Raw genomic sequence first — 23,747 nt, forward strand, 5'->3', positions numbered from 1 at the left:
TAAGATTCTGATCATAAAACTCGGGAAAATACTCGCAATGATCGGCCGATACACGTGGCAATATAATGATTATATGTGCGAAAAAATATAAAGAAACGACGCGGAAGATATATAGCCAGGATATATAACAAATTATTAAAAGTTGTATTATAACAGATGCGTGTGTATGTGTAATTTACGCTTAGCGATTAAGCGAGACAATTAAGCGCTTTCGATGGAAGGATAAGAACGCGCTGCTGATCCCTAGAGAAAATAAAAATTTAATTGAAAAGCCTCAATCGTGCACGTGTAGAACAATCTAGATAGATAACGTGGGAACGATCTCTCTTCTTTGTTAAATTCATCCTTATGAATTCACAAACATATTATAAAAGAGCGCTCTCCTTCGTTCGGAACATAAAAAGAACATTTACGATGTATTGAATTAACACGATGTACTGTAATATTTCAATCAAGCTGATTTTCTTCTTTAAGAAAAATATTATAGCCTGTGTAGTATTTTGCGATATAAAAGATAAAAAAAACTAATATTTTTATACGTCGATTTTAGTTTAACAAAATCGAGTTAATAACAATTAATGATATTTACAGTCGGAAAAGGTGTCAAAGAAAAGTGAAATCTGATTAAACGATTAAATGAATCTGATTTTGTTGAGGAAATTGGATTGGAATTGCCATACATTTCGCTTTGGCAGACGATTTCACAATTGCATACATATGTTGTACGATTATTAAAATGCCCCATACACATATTTTGAGAATTAAAAATTCGATCACATATTAATAAAATAAACGAAAAATCGAGTTTAAGAAGATAAATCTTTTTTTATCTTTGTCAACAAGGACGAAAAGAGAACGCGTTCTCCAAGGAACTCAGGACATGTCATGCATCGTATCAGATAAGGATAATTATAGCCGGCGGGCGTTCCGATACAACAGTTACACATATTGGAAATGTCTATGACTATTTAACGGTTTCCCCAGCACAAACTACATTGATATCACAGTCGGCTGAGCGTTGTGAGGTAATTAACCTCGAAGTGCCCCCGGGGATATGCCGCGGGGCCACTCACGTCATTAACAGCCGCAAATAATTAATTGTTAATTAAATAATTATCAGTTACCAGCAAATCGGTTATTAACAATCGATGAACCATGCATGGAGCGATGTTCCGGGCAGATGCTTAGAATACATGTAAATTGATCAACGACATATACCGCCGACCAAGAGCGCGTCGATCTATAAGCGCATTTACCGCAAGCGATACATCGCAATGTATTATTTAATATTTAAAGAATAATTGATTATTAAGATATAATAAGATTATCTAAATTTTTTATTTATTTATTAATTTTTTTTTAAATGCTTAAGTTCTACAAAAATTTTTTTAGTTTATAAAACTAAAAAAGTAAAATTTAGGGCAGAGGAAATTAAATGTGTATACATTTATTACATTTTATTAAGAGAAAAAATTTTATGTTTTAAACAGATATTTAGCATTAATATATATCATTGAAATATAAATAGAGTAAAGAGTAGAGTTAATTTTAGATAACAAAAGAAAGAATACAATTTTGAATAATTTTATACCGATTTGTGGTTTTCTCCAAATTAATGATGAGTTTCGTATTTCATTTTCTCATTACCAATTTACCAGTGTAATTTGATAGTCGCCAATTATTTCTTCATGCACTGTTTCGCGGTATTCTAGTTTTTACAACTAAAAAAACGATTCACTTCGATTTTTATGTAAAATACCTCGTATCAGAAAAATGGCGGAGCGATCCCGCTGCAGCTCGTGCATCTCTCGTTTGTCGGTGATTTACCACGCTGCGTGTGAGGGCAAAACACGGCCAATCGTCAACGGTAACATAGTGGCGGGACACGATACGGGGCGCGATGAAAGCTGCTTAAGGCCCCCGGTACGATCGGGTATTTGATTTGCGCGCGCGCGCACAGGGGTCCCTGGAAAATCCGGTCGAACCGGACGGGAACACCGCGTCGTGTCGATGCGTCGTTCTCTCCCGCCGAGATCAAAGGCGAGGCGAATCTCGACAAAGAAACCACTCGCGAGCGGAAAGAGGCGGGTGACAACCCGAGGGATAAAAAAAGGCGAGGGGAAGGAGGGGCAGGGTGGCGATGGAGGGAAAGGGACGATGACGATTTCTTTTCGTTGTCTCTGTTCCGCCGCTGAGAAATCACGCGAAGATGTACCGACGATCGGAAAGGGGGGAACGGGGTGGTGGGCTCTTCGGGAAGACGACAAAAAGGGGGGGAGCTGCTGGTCGTTTGTTTGTTGCGACTCTTAATGGCCGTTCTCGGACGAGTTCGTAATTGGCGCGTTTGCACGCGCTCTTTGTACACCGCGTTTCTCTTTCTCTTTCCTTTCACTCTTCCTTGGTCTCTTCCTCTTTGTCTTCCCTCCCCCCCTTTCCTCCCCTACTTGGTTCGCCGTCGCACTTGTCGCCCCTTGTTTTTTCACGGGACGACAGTGTCTCGTTCCTTTTTCCGTCGTCGCGACTTTCGTGCCACCCGCTTCGTATGTTTTCTCGAGCTCATTGACGCGCTGTGTCGCGTCGTGTCGTTTCGTGTTATATCGTCTTTTCTCTTACTGCCATTCCCCTACGTTTACTCAGTCGTTTATTCCTCGTGAATACGCGTCCGCGATTCGAGTATGAAACACGCAGCCGCATTTCGTTGAAACCTGCTCTCTATCTTGGCTCCGCTGATGATCTTTCGACGCCTCGCGGTCTGACTACGCTCGTTTTTTTCCACTCGCGCTCGCTCTAATTCATCCATTAGTAATCTCGCATTTCACACTCGGCTATTGTAACTCGTACAAATGACTCACATGCATTTATCTATTTTTGTCGAAAGTCTAAATTATCATTAGACCCTATTTATCATCGAGAGCTTATTTTTAATCAAAAGTAATTCAATCTATATTAATTATTTTCTCTTTCTCTATATGTGTTTAAGAAATTATTTTACAATATAATAAATTGTACAACTTTCTGGCATTTTTCTCGAAACTAGGATTTTTAATGTTGATCTTTAAAAATATTGTGATTTTTTTCTTTATTATTTATTTGATATAATTATTTCTTTAAACTGTATATTTTTATATAGCACCATTAAAAATTTCATCACTCTTATCGTCATACACGTGATGACAACACGTTCGGTTTGAGATTGCTGTTTCACGTATTCTCTTTATCGGTATATCCAATTTTAAGGGAACCGTGTTATAATCCTGTCCCTCGCACTTACGAATTTCACATTGGGGGATTGCTTTTGCGCGCGCGCGTAACGCGTTCGCGTACAAGCAGTAATACGTAACTCGTGTCGTCGTCGCTCACTAATGCCGCGAGCGGGAATCGTATTTATACGGCAAGTTATCCCCAGTTGCAGGTACACACCGTAACATAACTTTCCACCCCTGGGATACGCTCGTGTGACCGCATGGCGACCCCCGGCGAGCGATTGCCGGCCGGGCGGTTCTCGAGATTGGCGATGGTGGAGGATTAATCGAGCTCGCACAATAAATGATTCCCGCTTGTCGCGTCGCTCTCGCGGACACATCTCGTCGAAAGAGGGACGAGATTTGTCGCTCGTTTGTCGAAATAGAGGTTTCTTTGCACCCTTGCAAAACATTCCGATAAAAGACGCGCAATGATTCGTGTTGATGAATAATTTCATATATCATGAATGAATGGCCTATCAAAACTTAGAATTAAACATGACATATCATAAAATACACACAATTAAATAATCATCGATTAACAATGTGCATTACTTGAATTGCATTTGTATAATATTTAACTTTAGAAAGCAAACAAACTTTAGAAAAAAATAATGAGGTCAAAACGCAGATTTTTTCAATATATTATTTTATACATATATTTCAAAATTAAATTTATATGCTAATTTGTTTTAGCTTCTCAATTTTGAGACGCGACTTATGAAATCAAAGTTATCTATAACACTTTTATTAACTTGAATTTTCTTTTAATGTAATAATTATGTGAAAATAAATAATAAATTTAGATATGATACAAATTATAAAATAAATTAATATTTTCAAAATAAAATTTTGTGCGAATATTATCTCGAGATTACATAAAATAAAAAATAATTTGACACTTATAATGCAACAGTGGAATTACAGTACGTACGTTGATCTATAAAGTATAAATATGTTAAGATGTTATGTATATATAAACCAGTGTCTAAAATAATTAATATTATAAAAAATAATTATTGCTTGAGTTTTTCATATTTGTCCTTTAAACAGATATTTAATAAAAAGTTGCATAAACCTCGAAAAAAAAATTTTTTCTACATTAATTTTTATATAAAACAGTTAAATAAAAATTTGTTTATAAATTATTTAAATAATGATAAATCTTAAGCAATGTTGAAATAATTTATATCTTTCTATACAAATTTATACGCACACACATATATATATATAAATAAATTACTCATCCCATGATTACTCCACCGTCGCTCAATGCTTCCTCGGACTACCTTTTCTTCTCTTTTTCATTTTTCTCTGCTTCTTCATAGCATACGCACAATACTCACTCACGTAAACATGATTAATTATGATCATGCACATACTAATCAATAGAATATACGGATTATGCGGCACTTTGTATTGTATGTTAAACGCATGCGACACATATTTTATTATATTGTGTCAGGAGAGAATAACGCAACAAACGAAACTACGTATCATACGAAACTACAATCCGCTCGAAAATTGTGCAGTCAGATTCACGCTTCAACTTGTCTATTTATGTTGCTAACAAATAGTATAGGTTCATATTTGATGGCAATTTTAAATTATATTATCCCGCATTATAACATATATGTGAATAAATGAAGTTAAAATTAAAGATAATCCAAATATCCACGGATTGCATATTCAAGAATAGCTAAATTTATTGCGCGATATCTTTATCGAGATTTTGATCTATAAATCTTACGCAAAACATATTTTGACAAACTACAACGATGTAGAAATGTCAAATTTATATAAATAGGAAAATATGAAATTAACAACGACTGTACTTATTAATTAACCGCTGTAACATCGTCGGAATCGATTCATCCCATATAGCGACATTTTATTAAAAACTCATTTTTATGTTATACGATATTAAGCGAGTCTAATTAATGATTAGTTAAGATGCAATATTATCCAAAAATATACAATTATAATTCAGTATTATACGCGTGATGCGCAATTCAAAATAATTGTATTATTAATAAACAGTCGATATATTATGGCTTCCCGTCATTTGAATCATTCGGTTCGCGTTGAAATGTGTATTTATTACTCCGTTCTCGCAATTCGGAAATGGGCAAATTATATCTAAATCAGCGAAAATATTAAAGCACGATGCGAGATATATTTGAATCTCAGCAGTAAAGACTTAATTATCATTCTAAATATTAGAGTGGAACAATAATTTATAATTATATAAATTAAATTTATAATAAATTAAAGCTAAATCACAATTAAAGAATTTTCGGATTACGCAATAATACATTGTAGAATCAATGATTAGAGTATGAGGGGGGATCCTACATTACTTATTAATAATTATTTAAAAATTCAAGAAACAGAATATATTTCCCCATGAATTTATTCTACAGTACGTTAAATAATATTTAAGTAATACATTTAGTCATGTTACGTGGTATGTGGCAAAAAAATGTGTGTTTTTATAAACTTCCATACGGTATTCAGTGTTTCTTGCGGCATGTAAACAATAGCGCGGCGTACAGCACTCTATTATTTACATGCCGTAACCTCGTAGTTAGTCGCGTAACGAGACTCGAGCCGGCAGGCAGCGGCGTGAGTCGCTCGTCATCACATTATCTTCTGAAATACGCGATCACGACGGATACTAAAAGATCGCGATTATTCTTCATGATTAACTGGAGATTATTAGCCTGCGCGATTAATCAATTCTCGCGATTGACGCTTCGTAAACGCGTGTCAATAGGGGATAATAATTATAAATTGTTTTATTTCAATATTTAGCGCGCGCATGATAATTATTCCTTTAATATTTGTTTGGACATATGTACATATCTCATATAGATCTTTGAATATTTCGACAGTTTAAATATAATTTGCTCATTTTCGAATCGAAAACGCACGAATAAGACGCAAATCACAAAATCAAATAATTCAAGTAACAAGAAACCATGATATTTATATAAAAATATATCGATTGTTTATTAATAATATAATTATTTTGAAATGTATTGCGCGTATAATACTCTGAATTTTGATGGTATATTTTTGGATGGTATATTGCATCTTTATTAGTCATGTATTAACTCAACTCGCATAATATTGCGCGGTAGATTAGACTGAAATTGCCGATATCATTCTCGAATTGTTCGAGAAAATTAACAAAGTTATGCGAAACAAATCGAGTAGTGACATGATGCGTTTAATTAATATAAGCGTAGTCGGTTATTAATTTCGTATTTTAATTATTTAATTTATATTATCCGCGAATTTTAAAATTGGCCAAAAACCTCTTCTCTTATTTTAAAATTGCCGTTTGTACATCGTAATTTGTCAAAACGCATATTTTGCGAGCTTTATTTGATCATAATTTGTCACGCAAACGGTCGGCGAAACGATGTATTCTCGGATCTGTATTCGGACATTTATCTTTAATTTTAATTTATTCGTTTACATTAATACGAGACAGAAAAATTATCCTTAGATATGAGCCTGTACAATTTGTTAACAATAAAAGTAACATTGCTATGATGAATTAAAGCGTGAACCGCACAATTTTTGAATGCCATGTGACTATAATGTCGTTTGACACGTAGCTTTCGTATTATTCTCTTATAATATAATAAAATATGTGGTTGTGTGCGATTAACATTGAGAGTACAATGCAAAGTGCCGCGTGATCATCGTATTCTGTTGATTAATGCGCGCGTGAGTATAATTATGTGTGTTTTCGCGAGTGAGTGTTGAAGAAGTGCCATGAACGAATAGCACGAGATGAACAAGAGAGAAGGAGGCCCAGGGAGGCATCGGGTGACAACGGAACAACCGTGGAGTGAGTAAGCATACAATTTATAACTTATTTATTGTTTGTTCTTTTTGTGTGTGAAATTAATTGCTATTATCTCGGCGATAATAATTTGTTTTACATTAATGCATATTTATTAGACTAAATTTTATTTCGAAATATACTTAAAACACATGTTTTATTTCTTATTTATTTTATAAAAGTTAATATCGAACAAAATTTTTCCGAGGGTTATAAAACACTTTTCAATTAAATATATGTTTAAAGGACAAATGAAAAATTCAATTGCATAATATAATTATTTTTTTAAATATTAATTATTTTAACTCTGTGCTTTATATATATAATTTGGATATACTTGTATTTTTTGCAGATCAACGTTGTGTACACTACAACTCCGCCGTTGCGCATCGTACCGGTGAGTGTTAGATTATTTCTTATTTATATAATTTTGATACGTGCTTTATAGAATTTTGAGACACGTGAATTTGCGAAAATTATATCGATTATGCAGCAACAAAATATTCTATATTAGTTTATCTTATAAATTGCGTGACTTTATTATTTATTTTTGTATAGTTATATTAAAAGAAAAGTGAAGTTAATGAGAATATTGTAATTTCTCATAAATTTTTTTTATATAAATACATTATCTCGAAATTGATAGGTAGGGTTAAACACAAATAGATTTAATATATTTTAATCTTAGAATATATGAAACTGAGTCCGCGTGTTTATTGTTATAAGGATATATACACGTATACGAAGCTCGTAGAATTTTATTTATTATTGAAGTATTATTATTTATTTATTTATTTATTTATTGGTACATTTTCATGTTTTATCAATGAAATATATTAATTATAAGATACACAAAATGCTTGAAATTTATAGAAAATTTAAATTTATAAATGTAAAAGAAAATAGAAAATTATTTCAATTAGAGCGTGCTTAATAAAAAATAATTAATAATGATATAATGATTTTAGCAAAAGAGAGATTGCCTTGAAAAATTCTTAATAAAGATATTACGATTTCTTCTGTCAAAGATTCGACATATAGGCAAGATTTCCAGGAATTACAATACAGAATATCATATAGGGATACGATATATTAATATTATTTTGGCAATTTTAGTATCCATTATATTGTAATTAATCAAGTTTTTAAATTTATTGTGTAGATGCATAATAAAATAAGGAAAAGAAAAAAAAAGAAGTAAAATAAAATCATGCAAACAAATAAAAAATAACAATCAAATAAATAAAAAATATTTTTGTAGAATATAAAGTTTTTATTCAATTTTTTTCATAATGTATTCATTCATATTTTATGGGCGATAAAAATTAGACTATCTACATCATTAAATACATATCGATCACATGTATTTAATAAAATTAAATTTGATCGGGATTTAATCATTTAATCATGAAGAAGTTAATCAATGATGTATTCGTCTGAAATTAGCGTCCTTGATTGTGTTGCCCCTCAGACAAGCGCCATTACCCTCTGCTTTGCGGTTTTAGCGGTTTCGCGATGAGTACGAGATCCTTCTATGTGAGGATTGCGCGATTTACTTCCTTATTGCAAACGATGAATCAACGTCTCATCAAAGTTGCGTTCGTGTGTTTTTCTCCAGCATCCAATAGCAAAACATTCTCATCTTTATCTTATAATATTTCACCAAGTATATCAGAAGAATCCTTCAGCAATATATTCTTGGATGGAGTAAATGATTCGTTAACGAGAGATTTACATACAAGAGTAATTATTTTACTGTCGCATATTTAATTTTCCGCGTATTAATCAAAATTGGAGCTAAAAATAAGTTTTATTTAAAATTATCAAAAAAATAAGATTTCTAAAAAACTTTTATGAAAAAAAAAATTTTTATCTTGTCTTCATTTTGCCACTATAATCATTTGAATAGATTATTAATTAATGTATTAATATATTATATTTGTCTTTAATCATATGGTGTGAATATAAATATGAATCATTTCCGACAAATATTAGTACAAATTTTTGTTTTGCCCAGTTTGCCTAAGGTATCGTGCATTATAATTTATCTTGGATATTGTCGCGAACAACCGCAATAGGCGCTGAAGTATAATGTTGAATTATTATAAAAAAGAAACTCAGGACCACTCGTTTTCTTGCGACGAGTCTGTGAAGCCTTGTTTGTCTTTCAGAAATTGGCATTGAAGCTTGCCAGATGACGGCCCGCTGATCAGGTAATGCTCGAGAAATAATGAGAATGACTCTCTTTTTTATGATAAAAATCCGAAAAGTCTTTCTTTTAATGGTTCAACACTGTACTGAAGAAACGAGTAGATATCTTCGCAGACAGACAGTTCTTAGCCAGACGCACATGGCGTAAATTCCTGCCGGGATTTCTGTACCGATAGCCTTTCTCGCGCTTCGCTCCAACGAGGCGGATCTCTTTCCGCGTATGAATCATTGCGTTACGTTGCCAACGCGATGCATTGCGAATCGCGCGCATTTCCCCGCGAGACGGTTTGCTCGAGATTCAAGCTTAACTCGATGCGCTAGAAAGGAAAAGGACGAATTATCCTGTCGGAAGAACTGCCATGAACAGAGAGAAAGAGAGAGAGAGAGAGGGAGGGAGAGAGAAACAGCCACGTCGTTTCGCTCGACGGATTCCGTGTCGGACAAGACCCGCGCTTTTTCCTCTCAGCTTGCCTTCGTCGCCACCACCTGTGAGCGCAGCTTAATGAATCGTAACCGCATTACCGTGTTGCGCAACCACGCGTGCATTACCATAATGTCCCGTGGTGACTAAGAACCTCCATCTCGTGCATCTGCGATATTAGCGTGTCCCGGCGCAGTATGTCTGTGTCTTAAAGCACAAATGGATGAGCCGGTAGGGACGAATGATGATTTTTCGGACTCTAAAGCTTATAAATTTTGCGGATTTCTAATATAAAGATCTTAAAACGAATATATTTCATTATCATTATTTATTGCAATTAACTTATCGCAATTTAATTTCTCGTATTAAATATTAGTCAATTAAGTCTAAAATTATGTTTTTTGAAAGTTAGATTTGTAAATTCTTAATTTTTATTTTAGTTAAAAGATTTTTTACGAAAAAATCTCATTTAATCTGTTTTTATATTTTGTCACTATAATTATTTTTTGAATAATTAATAATCAAATAAAATTAATGATTTAATTAAAATAATTAGTAATTTGTTTTCTAGTTATTTATTAGATTACGTAGAAACGTATATCATTAATGATTGAAGATGACATTTGTACATGTATCAATTTATCTCCATTGTTTCGATATGGCATATATATATTTTTGATTTTCAAATTGAACGCGAAAAAATATTACGATAAGTAATTGAATTTTAATTAATTAAGTACTTTTCTTTTTTATTTTTTGAAAAGAAAAAAGCAGTTATATACATCTGGTTCCCAATGGCTCGTATGTAATGTGAAAAAATTGTCAAATTCCTCTGAACAAAGTTATTTTACAACGCTCTTTATGAGACTGTTGAAAGTCTGTAGCACGAGTTTTATTAATTTCCGTACACAGACCATCCTGAGATCCGGATGGGATAATAATCGCGCGTATTTCGCGGGCATCTTGCGTACATTGATTATTTCAGCTTTGTATGCACGATATTTATTTGCCATTCCATTTGAGTGCGAGAATATAACGCACGCGTGTGTGTGTGTGTGTATGTGTGTGTGTTTAGGTACGAAAAGAATTTGGCGTCTACATACACGGTCGAAGATCGGTGTAATTAGTATTGCACAATCTTCACGCATCGCGTATCCGACGATGGAACGTTAAATTCCGAATGGTCTTTGCGAATCTAACACTCGCGCCGTGCAATTAACTATCTCACTCGCGTGCATTTATCGCGTTTGTCTAATCCCTGGTGAGAGATATGGTAGAGGTTTGTTTTCGGAAAAAGTGCAAATTCCATTTTCTCTCGGATCACGCAGGTCATAATATTTACTTGATACACGTATAATTGTTATAATAAAATTAGATAGATGTACGAAATGCCGTTTGAAACTTTATAATGTGAGATTTAATAATTTTAATATTAATATAAGATTTGATATCTCCAATATTTTTTGTATATTAAAAAATATCAAATTATATATGGGTTATAAAAGATAGTATAATGTCATGTAAATTGGTTGATTATGTAAATGACATTCCTCGCATTGATTTTATGCAGAGATATATATTTATATTTTAAACATATTATAATGAAAAAAAAAATCTGATATAAAATAGATAGATAATAAAATGAAGAAAAAAGTTTTTAATTAGTAGCCATAATTTTAATCTGGAAATTAGAAATTAGGATATCTGTTTTTTATAAATTTATTAATAACAACGGAATATATACAGTTTAGTTTCACTTTTTATTTTTTTGAAACTATTACTTATAATTAATTGATAGACTTCGAAAATAATTTCGACGAACAAGTCACACACATACGGTAACTGTACATATATTATTATCGGGTGTAATCGTATCCGATCTGGAATTACCGGTGAAAAGGCCGGAAGTCTCTCCTTTTCGCCTGTCGAAAACAACGTATACGAAAGCAAGAAGTTTCGTTGGGATTTAACGGACACTCGACGAATTTCCGCGGTATAACTGGAGACGAGCGAGACAAACGGGAAGTAGGGAGGTCTGGAATATTAATAGAAGATCTGTATGTGTCCTCTGGCTAATTTACCGCTTCCGTTTAAGCCGAAGTAGTTGTTAGTCTCTAGATACTGAAACTTTGTCGAAGTCATTGTCCATTTATTTCTCGATTAATTTAATAATCTTTAGAGCGGCTTATATTTTTAAAAGAACAAAAAAAAAAATAGAGTTATGAATATATAATTTAGTAAATTATCCTAGATTTCTACTAGAAGATCTAATAGAAGAGTTTAAATATTAAATAAGTTTAGTGTAGTGTTGGGCATTAATCGATTAAAATTTTAGTTTATTAAAGTAATCCATTAATAATCGAAATTAATCAATCATCATACATGTAATCGCGACTTTATCGATTAATGATATTAATCGTGAATCGGTATAAAATTAATCGATTAAATTATTCAATTAACACTTAATCGTTGTATAAAATCACGATTTATCAAAAATGATTAATGTAATCGATTAAATATTAATCGATCAATTTAACCAATTTTTGAAATTAGTATATCTAACGGGTGAATACATTGTAATGTGGACATATTATTTGTAGATCCTCTTTATTATAGAAATTTTTGTTTATTACAGTACTTATAGATTTTGCTTATTATAAAAATAATGTTGATTACAAAAGTTTTAAATTAGTTTTTAATATTACTGTTTTTTCAAATATATTATCCAACAATTTATGTGACTTAGGTAGATTGGTCATTCTACAAATGATATGTTTCCACAATGTATTCACTCGTTGATGTACTAATTTGAAAAATCGATTAATTTTATACGGATTAACAATTAATATCATTAATCGATTAAATTAGTCGCGATTACATTTATGATGATTGATTAATTTCGATTATTGGTTAATGGATTACTTTAGTCAACTAAAATTATAATCGATTAATACCCAACGCTGATTTGGTGTTCTACATTTAGATATTAAATCAGATGTATATCTTCTTCTACTGTTCGAGGACTGACCTTGGCACGAAATTCAAATTTATCGTACAGCTATAACGAACTCACATTAAAGTATTAGTAAGACATCTAGTGAAATAAAATTTTTAGCATTCTTTAAAAAAAGGGGTAGACAAGAAAAGAAATAGGAAATAGAGATATTAAAATTTAATACAAGTACTAGGATTACTGATAAAATTAATTAAAATTTATTCTTGGTAGTAACTTTATTTGAATGAAATTTTATTCAATTACAACTACAATTATGATGCATTTATATATGTATATAAGACGGCACAAGTATATCACGAATAAATAATTTATTCACCATTATATATTTTATCTCTTTATCCGTTTCGATGAATAATTCCGCGCGTAATTTAGTTATAAACGTGCGCAAAGTTAAATGCGGATGTTATCACACGGAGCTTAAATAACCGCGAATGATATACAGGAAGGAAAAACGAATCACACCGTCCCGTTCGGTCGCGTTGCCGGTAATTGCGCGTCACATTATTCAAACGATCCGCGTGCGTGCGATCGCGGTGTGTTTACACGCGTTTGCGCACACGCATTTACGAACGTTGCGACAAGCGTAGGTGCACTATGGGCCGTGAGTAACGCGAGTGCATTGGCGCAGGTAAATGTGGGCCGTTTCGCGTGTATTCGCAGGATATACGCTGTTTTTTAGTGCATTTTGTCTTTTCATGACAGCGCACTAAACGGCTATTTTATACAATTTTATGTCGATATTTAATTTGGATAATGTAATTGAACGCTTAAGTCATTTTTTACGTAAACAAATTTTTCTCAAAATTTTGAAAACTATAACGTTTTTGCGAGCGCTTTAAAAATGTTTATTCACAACAAGATAAAAGATGCAGATCCATTTTTAATCGTTTATTTTCTGAAAATTTAATAGTTATTTTTGCAACATCTATTTGTATAATTATTTTTAAAATTTTAATATCGAAAGATGGCCGTGTTTTTTTTATATACCACTGACTATACATATGTATAAAAGATAATCAGTTCCAAATAAAGAGATTGTTGCAATTACTTTTCTAGATTATAGTAATTATGTGTATATATATATATAAATGCTGGCCTTTTTAAGTGCATGAAAAACTGCTATTCCTTTTCATATCATTAAAAAAAAAAAATTAGTTGTCGGTAGAAATGCTCTTACAATATTGACTGAGCGAAAAAAAGAAAAAATATTTTTCAATTTCTACATAGAGAGAAAAATTCCAGTCGAATTTGCTAAATGAACGGTCACAGGCTGCCGAATCAACATTTAATTAAGCGAGTCAGTTATTTCATTTTTTAGTGTAGCGAGAATTTTTCCGTTCCCGCCTCAGTGCGTCCCGGCAAAATGTAATAAATCGTTTGAGTAATAAAATATTTATTTGCTGGCCGGTTACGTCTCTACCGAAAACATCTTTTTTTCTCGATTTATAGCATGAGCGTCATCGATCGTCTCGCTTTTTAAGCGGAATGAAGCCGTGGCAGTTATCGTAAATTTATCGTTAATTGGACGGCTTGTTGAAAAAGGAACACGGACCACAAATATAAATTTCACCGGAAAAATTTTTATTTTATTAAATAAATTCGAGAGAAAGCTGCATTTGTATTTTATTATGCAAGTTGGTATAAATTTACCGAAGCTTAATATATTTTTGTATTATATTATTTAAATATGATTACGCGAGAAGATCTCTGAATGTATTTTTGTAAGCCAAACACATATATATGTATATTCGGTGAAATATATTCTACAATATTATATTATTAAATCATGCAATGTTGGATTTTAGAAATATAAATTCATTTTACACATATTTACATTTGAGGGTGGAAAAAATTATTTATGAACTTCAAAATATTCGAGATTTCTCGTCTCTGATTGTTGATCGCGATCATCTTTATCCGAACGATTTAAATGCCTGTGGTATAAAAATCTTACATAATTAATAAATAATCTCGAGACTGCTACTCAGAGTGCCAAGTCGCGTTTACTGGCAAAATTCTCACAAGAGATTCTCGTTGCCGTGTTATCCGGCAATGCATTCGCGTCACCTGGTACTCGTATCTTCTCACGTGCGTACGAGGGAGGGAGTCCGGTCAATGGGAAACTGAAGAGATGTGCGCTTTCAACAGCCGCTTCTTCTTCTTCCCGCACTCGTGATGGGATTAAAAAGAAATTCAATTGCTATTTTAGAATATTTAATCAATACAAGTGTCAAATAATTATTCGATGTATCAAACAATCATAACGTATAAGTATTGATTTATCGCACGAAAATCTCTTTTCTTCAAAATTCAATAATAAAAGAAATAACAAAGATAAAATACAAATATTCATGGCATTAATACTTACAAATACTTATAAGTACCTGTTTTAATTAAAATGTCAATATGATTTATAAGACAACATAATAAAAACATAAACTTGTTCTAATTTTAAAAAAACTTGTTCTAATTTAAAAATACGTTTTTTATAAATAAAGGAAATTGAAAAGGGAATAAAAAAGTTTGAAAAATTGTGTAATACTTCCCATGTTTCCTTTATTGCAACAGTTACTATAATATATAAATAATATTATAATATTATTGATATTATATTCGCATAAGACTGAGTAATGTATTGCGACAATTTGATACACACACACATATTTTTCTGTATAAGTAACGATACACTTCCTAAGTATTAGGAATTAAATTTATTCATAATATCATATACGTATGTCAATAAATCGCGCAAATATACAGTATGTAAGTGCGAAGAATCGCGATATAAAAGTATCAATCTCAAACTTGAAGATACTATCGTTACTAGTCTCGATCCTATAATTAACGCACGCCCTTTTCTCTCATATCCTTTCACATCCACTAACTAAACTAACCGATCGTAACGGTAACTATTGCGCGACATAGGCACGCACGTACGCACGCATATTGCGTCGACCGATCTGCACCGAGCTGTGCACATATCCTCTGCATATGAACGCCGTACGTCGCATCGCGTCGCGTCGACCGGCCGCAATATATTACCGCGTGCAATGTCTCGTGCAATTTACGTATGATTATGCAGATGCGCCCACGTACGGTCCGTGCGGCGCGTGAAGGGGTCGAGACGGGAAGAGAAAGGGCCACAGGGCAGCGAGAGAAGGAAAGAGGAGGATGGATTCGCGTTCTCTTCGTTCGCCGTGGAACCCGTGTAGCGTTCCGCAAATTTTTCGCGGATATTCTTTTAAGTCTCTGGATTTTTCCCTCTCTAATTATTGTTACACAAATATATTTTTTAGTACAATTTTTTTCTATAATCAGATTTTTAATTAATATTATACTCCATAAATAAAGATATATTTGTTGTAAATATTAAAGAATGTAAATCAGTAGCATCGTGACAAAAAAAAAGATTGAAAAATAATGCATATATCATTGCGCTTATAAATAAGATGGTTGGTTGCATAATCGATTAATTTTACGGTTCTCTTGCTTTTTCAGCTTCTCGTTTTCTTGTTGAGAAGCACTCTTCGCATTGACAGGCAGCCGAAGCGAGACTCGATTGAGTGACTCGATTAATCCATTAATCTCGCATTTGCTTTTCTTACGAAGCATCAACAAGTTTTATGCATCAGTAGAAGTGCTGCTCGCAAAATACGCATGCGGTTTAGTTGAAAATCACTTATATTGCAAATTGTTTCTCGCTTTGAACGTAAGGCCTAGAGTTAGAATAAGTTTCGTGTGCAACTTAGATTTATTACGAAATCGTCTGCCATTTTAAGAAGATGAAAATATATTTTTAATTATTTTTATATACATTAAAAACAATCTAACAACACATAAATAATTATTCGGTTTACTTATTACAGAATATTGGCACAAACTTTATTTCTAAAATTCTAAAGTAAGCAATTTTTTTTCTTTTTTTTTTTTTTTTGGGCAAGAATTATACAATATTTGTTCGCGTAATTATTCGTTGACTTCGACCTGTGCAGATCGGCAGAAAGCGCAGGTCGACGAACCTGCGAGAGTCACTCTCGCAGGCTGAGCACAGAAATGACATTTCCGGCGGTGCGCGAAAGCAGCTTTTTTTTTCTTCGCAGTCGACATGTTTACCTGTATAAACTCGATGGCTAACCAATCGGGTCACGTGTGTCTGCTTAGTAGAGAACCGGCCGTGCGACGACAGTGTAATTGCCTCTTTAAAGTTAAACCGACCTAAAGCATGCTTTTCCGTCTTGGTCGTTCGCGCCTTCTCTAAACGCTCTCTGGACATTCCGCAGACCACAAGGCGGGTTTCTCTGTAATTTTTTTTAAGTACACATGAGCTCTTTGCAGCAAACAGAGATTTCGCTTGTGGAAATTAACGAGAGGTAAACAGCATGCGAAAAGGGGAAATTTGTGTCATAATTGAATAATAGACAGATAATAATTACTGTTATAAGTAATAAAATTATTCAATTACATATAATACTTTTAAGTGAGCTCTGTAATTCAATGATATTTTTTTTAATATCGGGAAATATTTTTTTTTTAAATAAGAATTATTAATAATTTTTAAAATTAAATTTCAATATATTATGTTTTTTAATTATTCCAATTATTGCAATTAAATTCAATTAATTCCAATTATTCCAATTTAATTCTTTTAAATAAATATATCCTATGTACTTGTATCGATGTTCTTTTACGGAAAATTTTCAAATAATATCTTATTTAAATGATTATTTTCAATATATTGAAATGTGTTTTTTTTTCCTATTCGTGCTCTCCCGTAGGAGATGACATATTTTCGACGTAATAGAATAAAATTCAATAGAATGAAATTTCAAAGAACTCTTGTTTTTTTTTTTATCCATACGTTATCGGTCGCGCGTTGTAATACATATCATGCATTTCGCGATAACAGGATACAGATAGCGGTCCCCGGTGTGTACAATATACCGTGTAACCATGCAGCCCATTAATCCGCGCGTGTCGCATTGATCTATCATTGTCCTGTAGTCCACGGGTGATATACACGCATCTGAGGTTGATACATAATAGATCGCAAAGCGTGTGATCCGACACAACGCAAATAGCGACTACGAATGGTGAATATACGTACGAATATATGTGTACATACACGCACACACACATACACATAACACATAACAAATGTTCTCGAATGCATGACGTTCGTGGGTCGCGCCATGTCACTGCGATATATAAAAATCCAGTAACCCAGTTCTGCCTTTAACCCTATCAGTAAAGCTACACCCGAGATTGTGCCTTGCATACGAATGTGCATATATCGCAGTACCGGGTGCATCAATTTGCGCGGTTAATTAAAAACGTTGTCAATTGAAGATAAGAACGAAAGTATCTTACAATTAGACACTACGCAAAAGTGTTGGACGATTTCGTGTTTTTATTATGAAACACCTATAATCGGCATCAATGAAATAAAATTTTTGCGTAGTTAAAATAAATAAGCTTATTTTAAATTTGAATCTCTTTATATCTTTATGATAATCTTCATAAGTCATGGTGAAAATCAAATGTGATCTAGACGCATCAATTTTTCTTTTCTTTTCTCAATACGAAAGAATTTTTTTTTATTTATTTACTTTGATTACATATTACTTTTTATATTTTTTTTATTAAAGATTCGCTTTAATGTGTCATTTTACACATTGTATCATCTGACTTCTTTTGTAAATTTAATAAATATTAGAGAGTAAAACCAGGGTTTTTTTTTAAACTAATATTTTAGTAATGTGAGAGCGCACCATTCTTATTTTTCTAATATTATAAATTTATTATAATGAGAAACTTGAAATGTAATAATTTCGGGAATCCTAGATGTTAATTTCAAAAGTATAGAGAATGTGCTCGAACTAATGAGACGAATAATTGAAATTCACATAGATCAAGTCCGTGAAACGATTCTCGTTTTACAATGATTCTGATTTGCATGAAGTGCCTTGACCCGGAAATTAAGTTACATTTAATCCACGTTGTTATCCAATTTAATTCAATCTAAGGATCCGACGTATCCGCAAATTGATTTGTGTGCTTTGTGAAGGGCGCTATTTATATCGTGATATTACTTTGCAACCTCAGCAACCGCTGCAACAGGCGGCAATCTAATCTCGCGACTCAGGTGCGAACTTTATTCTGATAAAATTATTTTACCGACCTCGCTGCGCACAGACGCGCAAGCGACAAGCCGTGATCTCGCTTCTCTCACAATTTCTATTCTATGCATTTCTCCGCCACTTCGCCGCGCATAAAGTGACTGTCGGATGTATGTATGCGTTTATGTGTATGCGTGGTTATCTTACTCGCGCAGAAACTAGCGGTTTGCGGCATCGCGACCAGTTCTTGAATGAGGCTGCGAGTGGACTTAGGCACCGTTTGCAAAACCTGAATCCTATGCCGCATACACGCACAAATTTTATATCGAATCGAAGCCGTATTATTGGTACCCCCCTTTTGTCTCAGTTCTTTACTATACGAGACTTTCTTTATTAAAAACAATCGTGTAAAGAGAATTGGAAACATATTTTATACGCGTATTTTTTGCAAAATTTTCTGACAGGCATCTCTTTTTTTATTTCACCACACACACACATACACACACATTTAAAAATTGTCAAAATATATATATTATAATCTATCTTTTATATACGCTATACTTGCATAGTGAAAAGAACGCGCACATATCTTAGTGAACGCCGGGATGATAAAAGGATTTGAGATAAAAAAATGCGTTACAAAATGTTCGGATTTCAAAGATCTCTTAGCCTTTACATAGCGCAAAATCCTCTAAGCAAATAGGCAAACATCGAGAGGACAGACGCATTGCGTTGAAAGCTTCTTACCAGCTCATTATGCGGAACGCGAGGATGCATTATACAAATGTATTCCTCGATGCATTCGAGGTAGACTTTTCTCCAGCGGAAATTTAAATGAGAATAATTTAACGCAGCGTTAGAAATTTATCTTACAAAGTGACTTCCGAGTTTCACGAGGAGTTCGACGCATTCACATTGTGACTCACCGTCACTACGTTTGTTATCATCTATGACATTTTTGTAGATAAACTTGGCAGCTTAATATTCATCGAGCGCGATTATTCCGTAGTAATTTTAATTAATCCGCCAGCGAAATTGACAAACGTCGAAATTTGCGAATGAGCTTTTGAAACAGAGAGAATATGAGGGAGAAAGAGAGAAAAGGGATAAAGCTCGTTGGTGCTTTTCAAACTCGGGAGGTCTAAACCGCGCCCTTGGTTTTAATGGCAAGCGAACTTTCCTACTCTCCGAGTTTGAAGTTTCAGGTAACTCGATTAATGGATACTCGGTTTGCCCGGGATTACTCGCGGCCGTGTAATTGAGTCTAATTCACACCGTGGCGCACCCGTGACTAATGATAAGGCAAGCATACCTGAAATTTAGTTTATCGGACTCGGACGGCTTTTCTTTTTTTCTTTCCCTCTTTTTTTTTTTTTTTTTTTCCCCCTTTTTTTTTTTTTTTTTTTTGCCTCCTCTTTTTCGTTCATCCCTCGTTAATCTCGTAAATCCCGCGTTGCTATCGCGCGCGTTGTGATTAAGTGGCGATTTAAACTTCGTAATGTATTTAAAATAGTTTTCGCGCGTACGCGTATTGGCTGTATTTTCTCGTAAGGCAATTCGCTTTCCCGCTGACAACGATCGCGATCGGCGTGACCGGTTACGGGATAATTGGCGATGGTGAAAGGGAATGACGTTAACATTTTTTTCCATCTCCTTCGTCTTAACGAAATTCGCGAAAAAATACATGGCTGGTCTTTCTCTAAGCGAAACGATCGATTGACATATATTCCATATGACAAACAAAAAATTTGCGAATTCAAGACGTATTTACGTAAAACAATTTTTTTTTAATTATCGATTGTTTAAATTTGATCAATAAATTATCAATTTATTTTTAATTATTTTTCTAAATGTTGAGTTTATACGTAAACGATTTTAATTCGTTGGAAACTTGATTTATATCATTTTTTATATGCTAACATTGAACACATACGAATATATTTGTCGCAATATCACTGAATACACAAATTTGTTAATATATATTCTTTTTAGTTTATTCGCGTAAAATATTAAAATTAATATATTATCATATATTTTATATTGATATAAATTATATATGTTAATATAATTTAATATATATAAAATAAGAATTGACGAGGAATACATATCTCTGATTAGATTATATTAATAAAAAAGGAATGATCGTGCTAAACAAACGTACAATAGATGTAATTTCGAAGTACGAACAGCACAGTCGAAGATAATATCGGTGTGCTTTCACCTGAAATATAAATACAAATATTATTCACCATTTTTATGATCCGCTTCTCGAAATACGTGTAGTCGCCTTGAACACTATACTTTTTGCGGTTGACGTTACTGAATATCTTTCGCGCTCTTCGAACTATCGCAAGTATTTGCGACTTTGAAAGTACGCTAGAAGTCTAAAATTACCTTGCTATTCTACGAGATCTAATGCCATGTCGTAAACATTCCATTATATTACGTGCCGCAAATAGGATTTTTCGCGACAGTCAAAAATATGGGACGCGCTTAATAAATCGTAATATGTCAAAACAGTCTGCGCTCGCAAATTTGAAAACCATAGATTTTATTTATGGAGGGATTGTACGGATCAGCTACATCAAAAGTTAATAAATATAATACATTTCTCATGAATTCTCATGAATCCAACATTGCGCATAAAACATTTTTAGTCTTCTAAAATATAAAATAAATAATTTATTAATTAATTAAAGTAAAGATTAGCCCTGTAGAATATAATTTAATCTTACAATCGTAAATATTATCTTATATCGAACTAACTTTTTTATAGTGATTATACCACGAAAATTAATAAAAATAAAAGTTTTTATACTTTTATATTTTATAATCAGGCAAATCTTTATTTTAACTCACAATTAATTATTAAATTTGTATTTTAAAAGGCTAAAATTGTTTTGTGCTTAATAACAAATTCATGAATCTCGAAATGTATTTCTTAACTTTTGATATAACTGATTCATGCAGTGTTGTTCCTCCTTATATAAGAAAAGAAGTCACGAATTAATATTCGAGTTGTATCAAGAATAATTTTCTCGGTGACTGATTATTTTTAACTTATTTTATGTTTTCAGAATAAGATACAACAGAACGTTGTGAAAACAACATGTTCATTGGAATGAGAGCATCGTTAAAATATTGAAAAGAAATGAAATAAATTCGACTTTGCAAAATTAACTGGCGGCATGTTTGCAGACAATACTACCAGCGAATTGAAGATAACAGGCATAATAATTGAAGGGATATACGCATGATTACAAGGTTCGACCGAGATCGCGAAAGTTTAAAGATAGTCCTTAGATAGATCGATAGACGAAGGGTTCGCCCGCGGGAGATTGTCTAAGAACTGGAGATTCAGACCGGGCCTTATTATTACGCTACTCGTTATACCGTACGACTGGCTATTATCCTTCTGGTTTTTCTCTCTAAATAAATGACGCTAATTCGTCTTAATATGCAACATCCGGCCACTCGACGCCTGCGTTGTCTGTTTCTTTTGAAAATCTTTGAACGAGAAACGATAAATAATGATATAATATATTTTCTAAATATGTAAAGAAAAATTGATTCATTTATCAAATACAAAGTCGAATTTATTTCATTTCTTTTCAATATTTTAGCGATGCTCTCTTTCCAATGGACATGTTGTTTCCTCAACGTTCTGTTGTATCTATTCTGAAAACATAAAATTATTTAAAAATAATCAGTTGAATATAAAATTATTTATTAAATTTTCTCGATTAATTGTGACTTGGAAAGCGGAAAACTTTTTTGCATACAATTATACAACACATTTAAAAAATATACCAATTTAACATACATATACATAATAATCCGTTAACGGTAAATGTTCAGTGTAAGCGTTTTATAAAAATCTCAAGATCCAACAGTTTATACGCAAGCATCTAATAAATTACGAGACTTTACGAAACGTCCCGATTAATGAGCTCGTTAAGAACGGCGCGTTATTAATTTCGAGCGAGTCGCAGGTCACAAAGACAACAGAAATTCCCTCGGCGCGATCGCGCTCGACAATAATTTCTCACGGAATTGCGAGGATCGCCGCTGCGTATGCATTACCTGTACGGCGTTCAACCCACGCACTACTCTTTTGCCACCCGATATATACGAGCCATTGTCTCGGAAACTCTCGTTATGGCTGCGCGATGTTGAAATTACGGGCGGATCCGTGGCGCACGATGCAGCTTACAGGCCGGGGTATTATTTGCTAATATTCTCGGACGAACGAACGAACGATTCTCATCGCTCTGGCTGGATTATCAGCTGGCAATTAAAAATGAAACATGGAAAATCGCGAACAACGCGCCATTCCATTCGCAACGTCCGCGAAATTCTCGTTACTTAGTGCATTTTCGACTCAGCTTGCACGTGAGTTAATTACCAGTGCAACAATCCTGCCAGGAAATTATCCTGTCGTCGTAAATTATGGTAGAGCGTAGATAAAGTTCGCATGCAAACTAAATGGCGCAGGATGCGATAAAAATGCGGCAGGAAGCAATTCGCAAATTGCGATTTGCAAAAGCGCGCTCGTCGCTCTTTTTCAATTTCATTTCTCGTACGTTATTTGACACATCTTTATATGTATAATTTTTGTATGACTCGTATATATCGTTATTTATTTCGCGATATGCGAATCGTTATCCGTTTCTTTGCGGGAAAATGAAACATTTTTCACATTGAAATTGATTTTTATGTGAATTTTTCATTCCGCGTTACGATGAAGAAAAATGAGGCGAGGTGTTGAATGAGCGCGATAGGTGTTTAACGTGCACGTGTCGTAGTCAGAAATTGGTTGCCACGCGCGTGCAACAGCGTGCGAATAACAATTGCAGATGTCGTGTGATTCACGCGTCATTAACGG

At 33.3% G+C, this 23,747-nt stretch overlaps 1 protein-coding gene across 7 annotated transcripts in view; it reads left to right on the forward strand.

Moving 5' to 3' along the window:
- LOC115241699 (transcriptional enhancer factor TEF-1) overlaps positions 1 to 23,747 on the forward strand; it is a 174,684-nt gene that overhangs the window by 70,008 nt on the left and 80,929 nt on the right. For 2 of the 7 annotated variants that reach the window (XM_029817585.1, XM_029817587.1), the window contains exon 3: positions 7,451 to 7,495. The exons of 3 other annotated variants lie outside the window; for them this stretch is intronic. In XM_029817585.1, the coding sequence (XP_029673445.1) occupies positions 7,451 to 7,495 (45 nt within the window). Of the gene's footprint in view, positions 1 to 6,342; positions 7,105 to 7,450; positions 7,496 to 23,747 lie in introns of those variants that run through there. 2 more of the 7 variants (XM_029817584.1, XM_029817591.1) reach the window with 2 other exon arrangements.

This window comes from Formica exsecta, unplaced genomic scaffold, assembly GCF_003651465.1.
Source record: "Formica exsecta isolate Colony F162 unplaced genomic scaffold, ASM365146v1 scaffold504, whole genome shotgun sequence".
In the NCBI taxonomy this organism is placed as follows: domain Eukaryota; kingdom Metazoa; phylum Arthropoda; class Insecta; order Hymenoptera; family Formicidae; genus Formica; species Formica exsecta.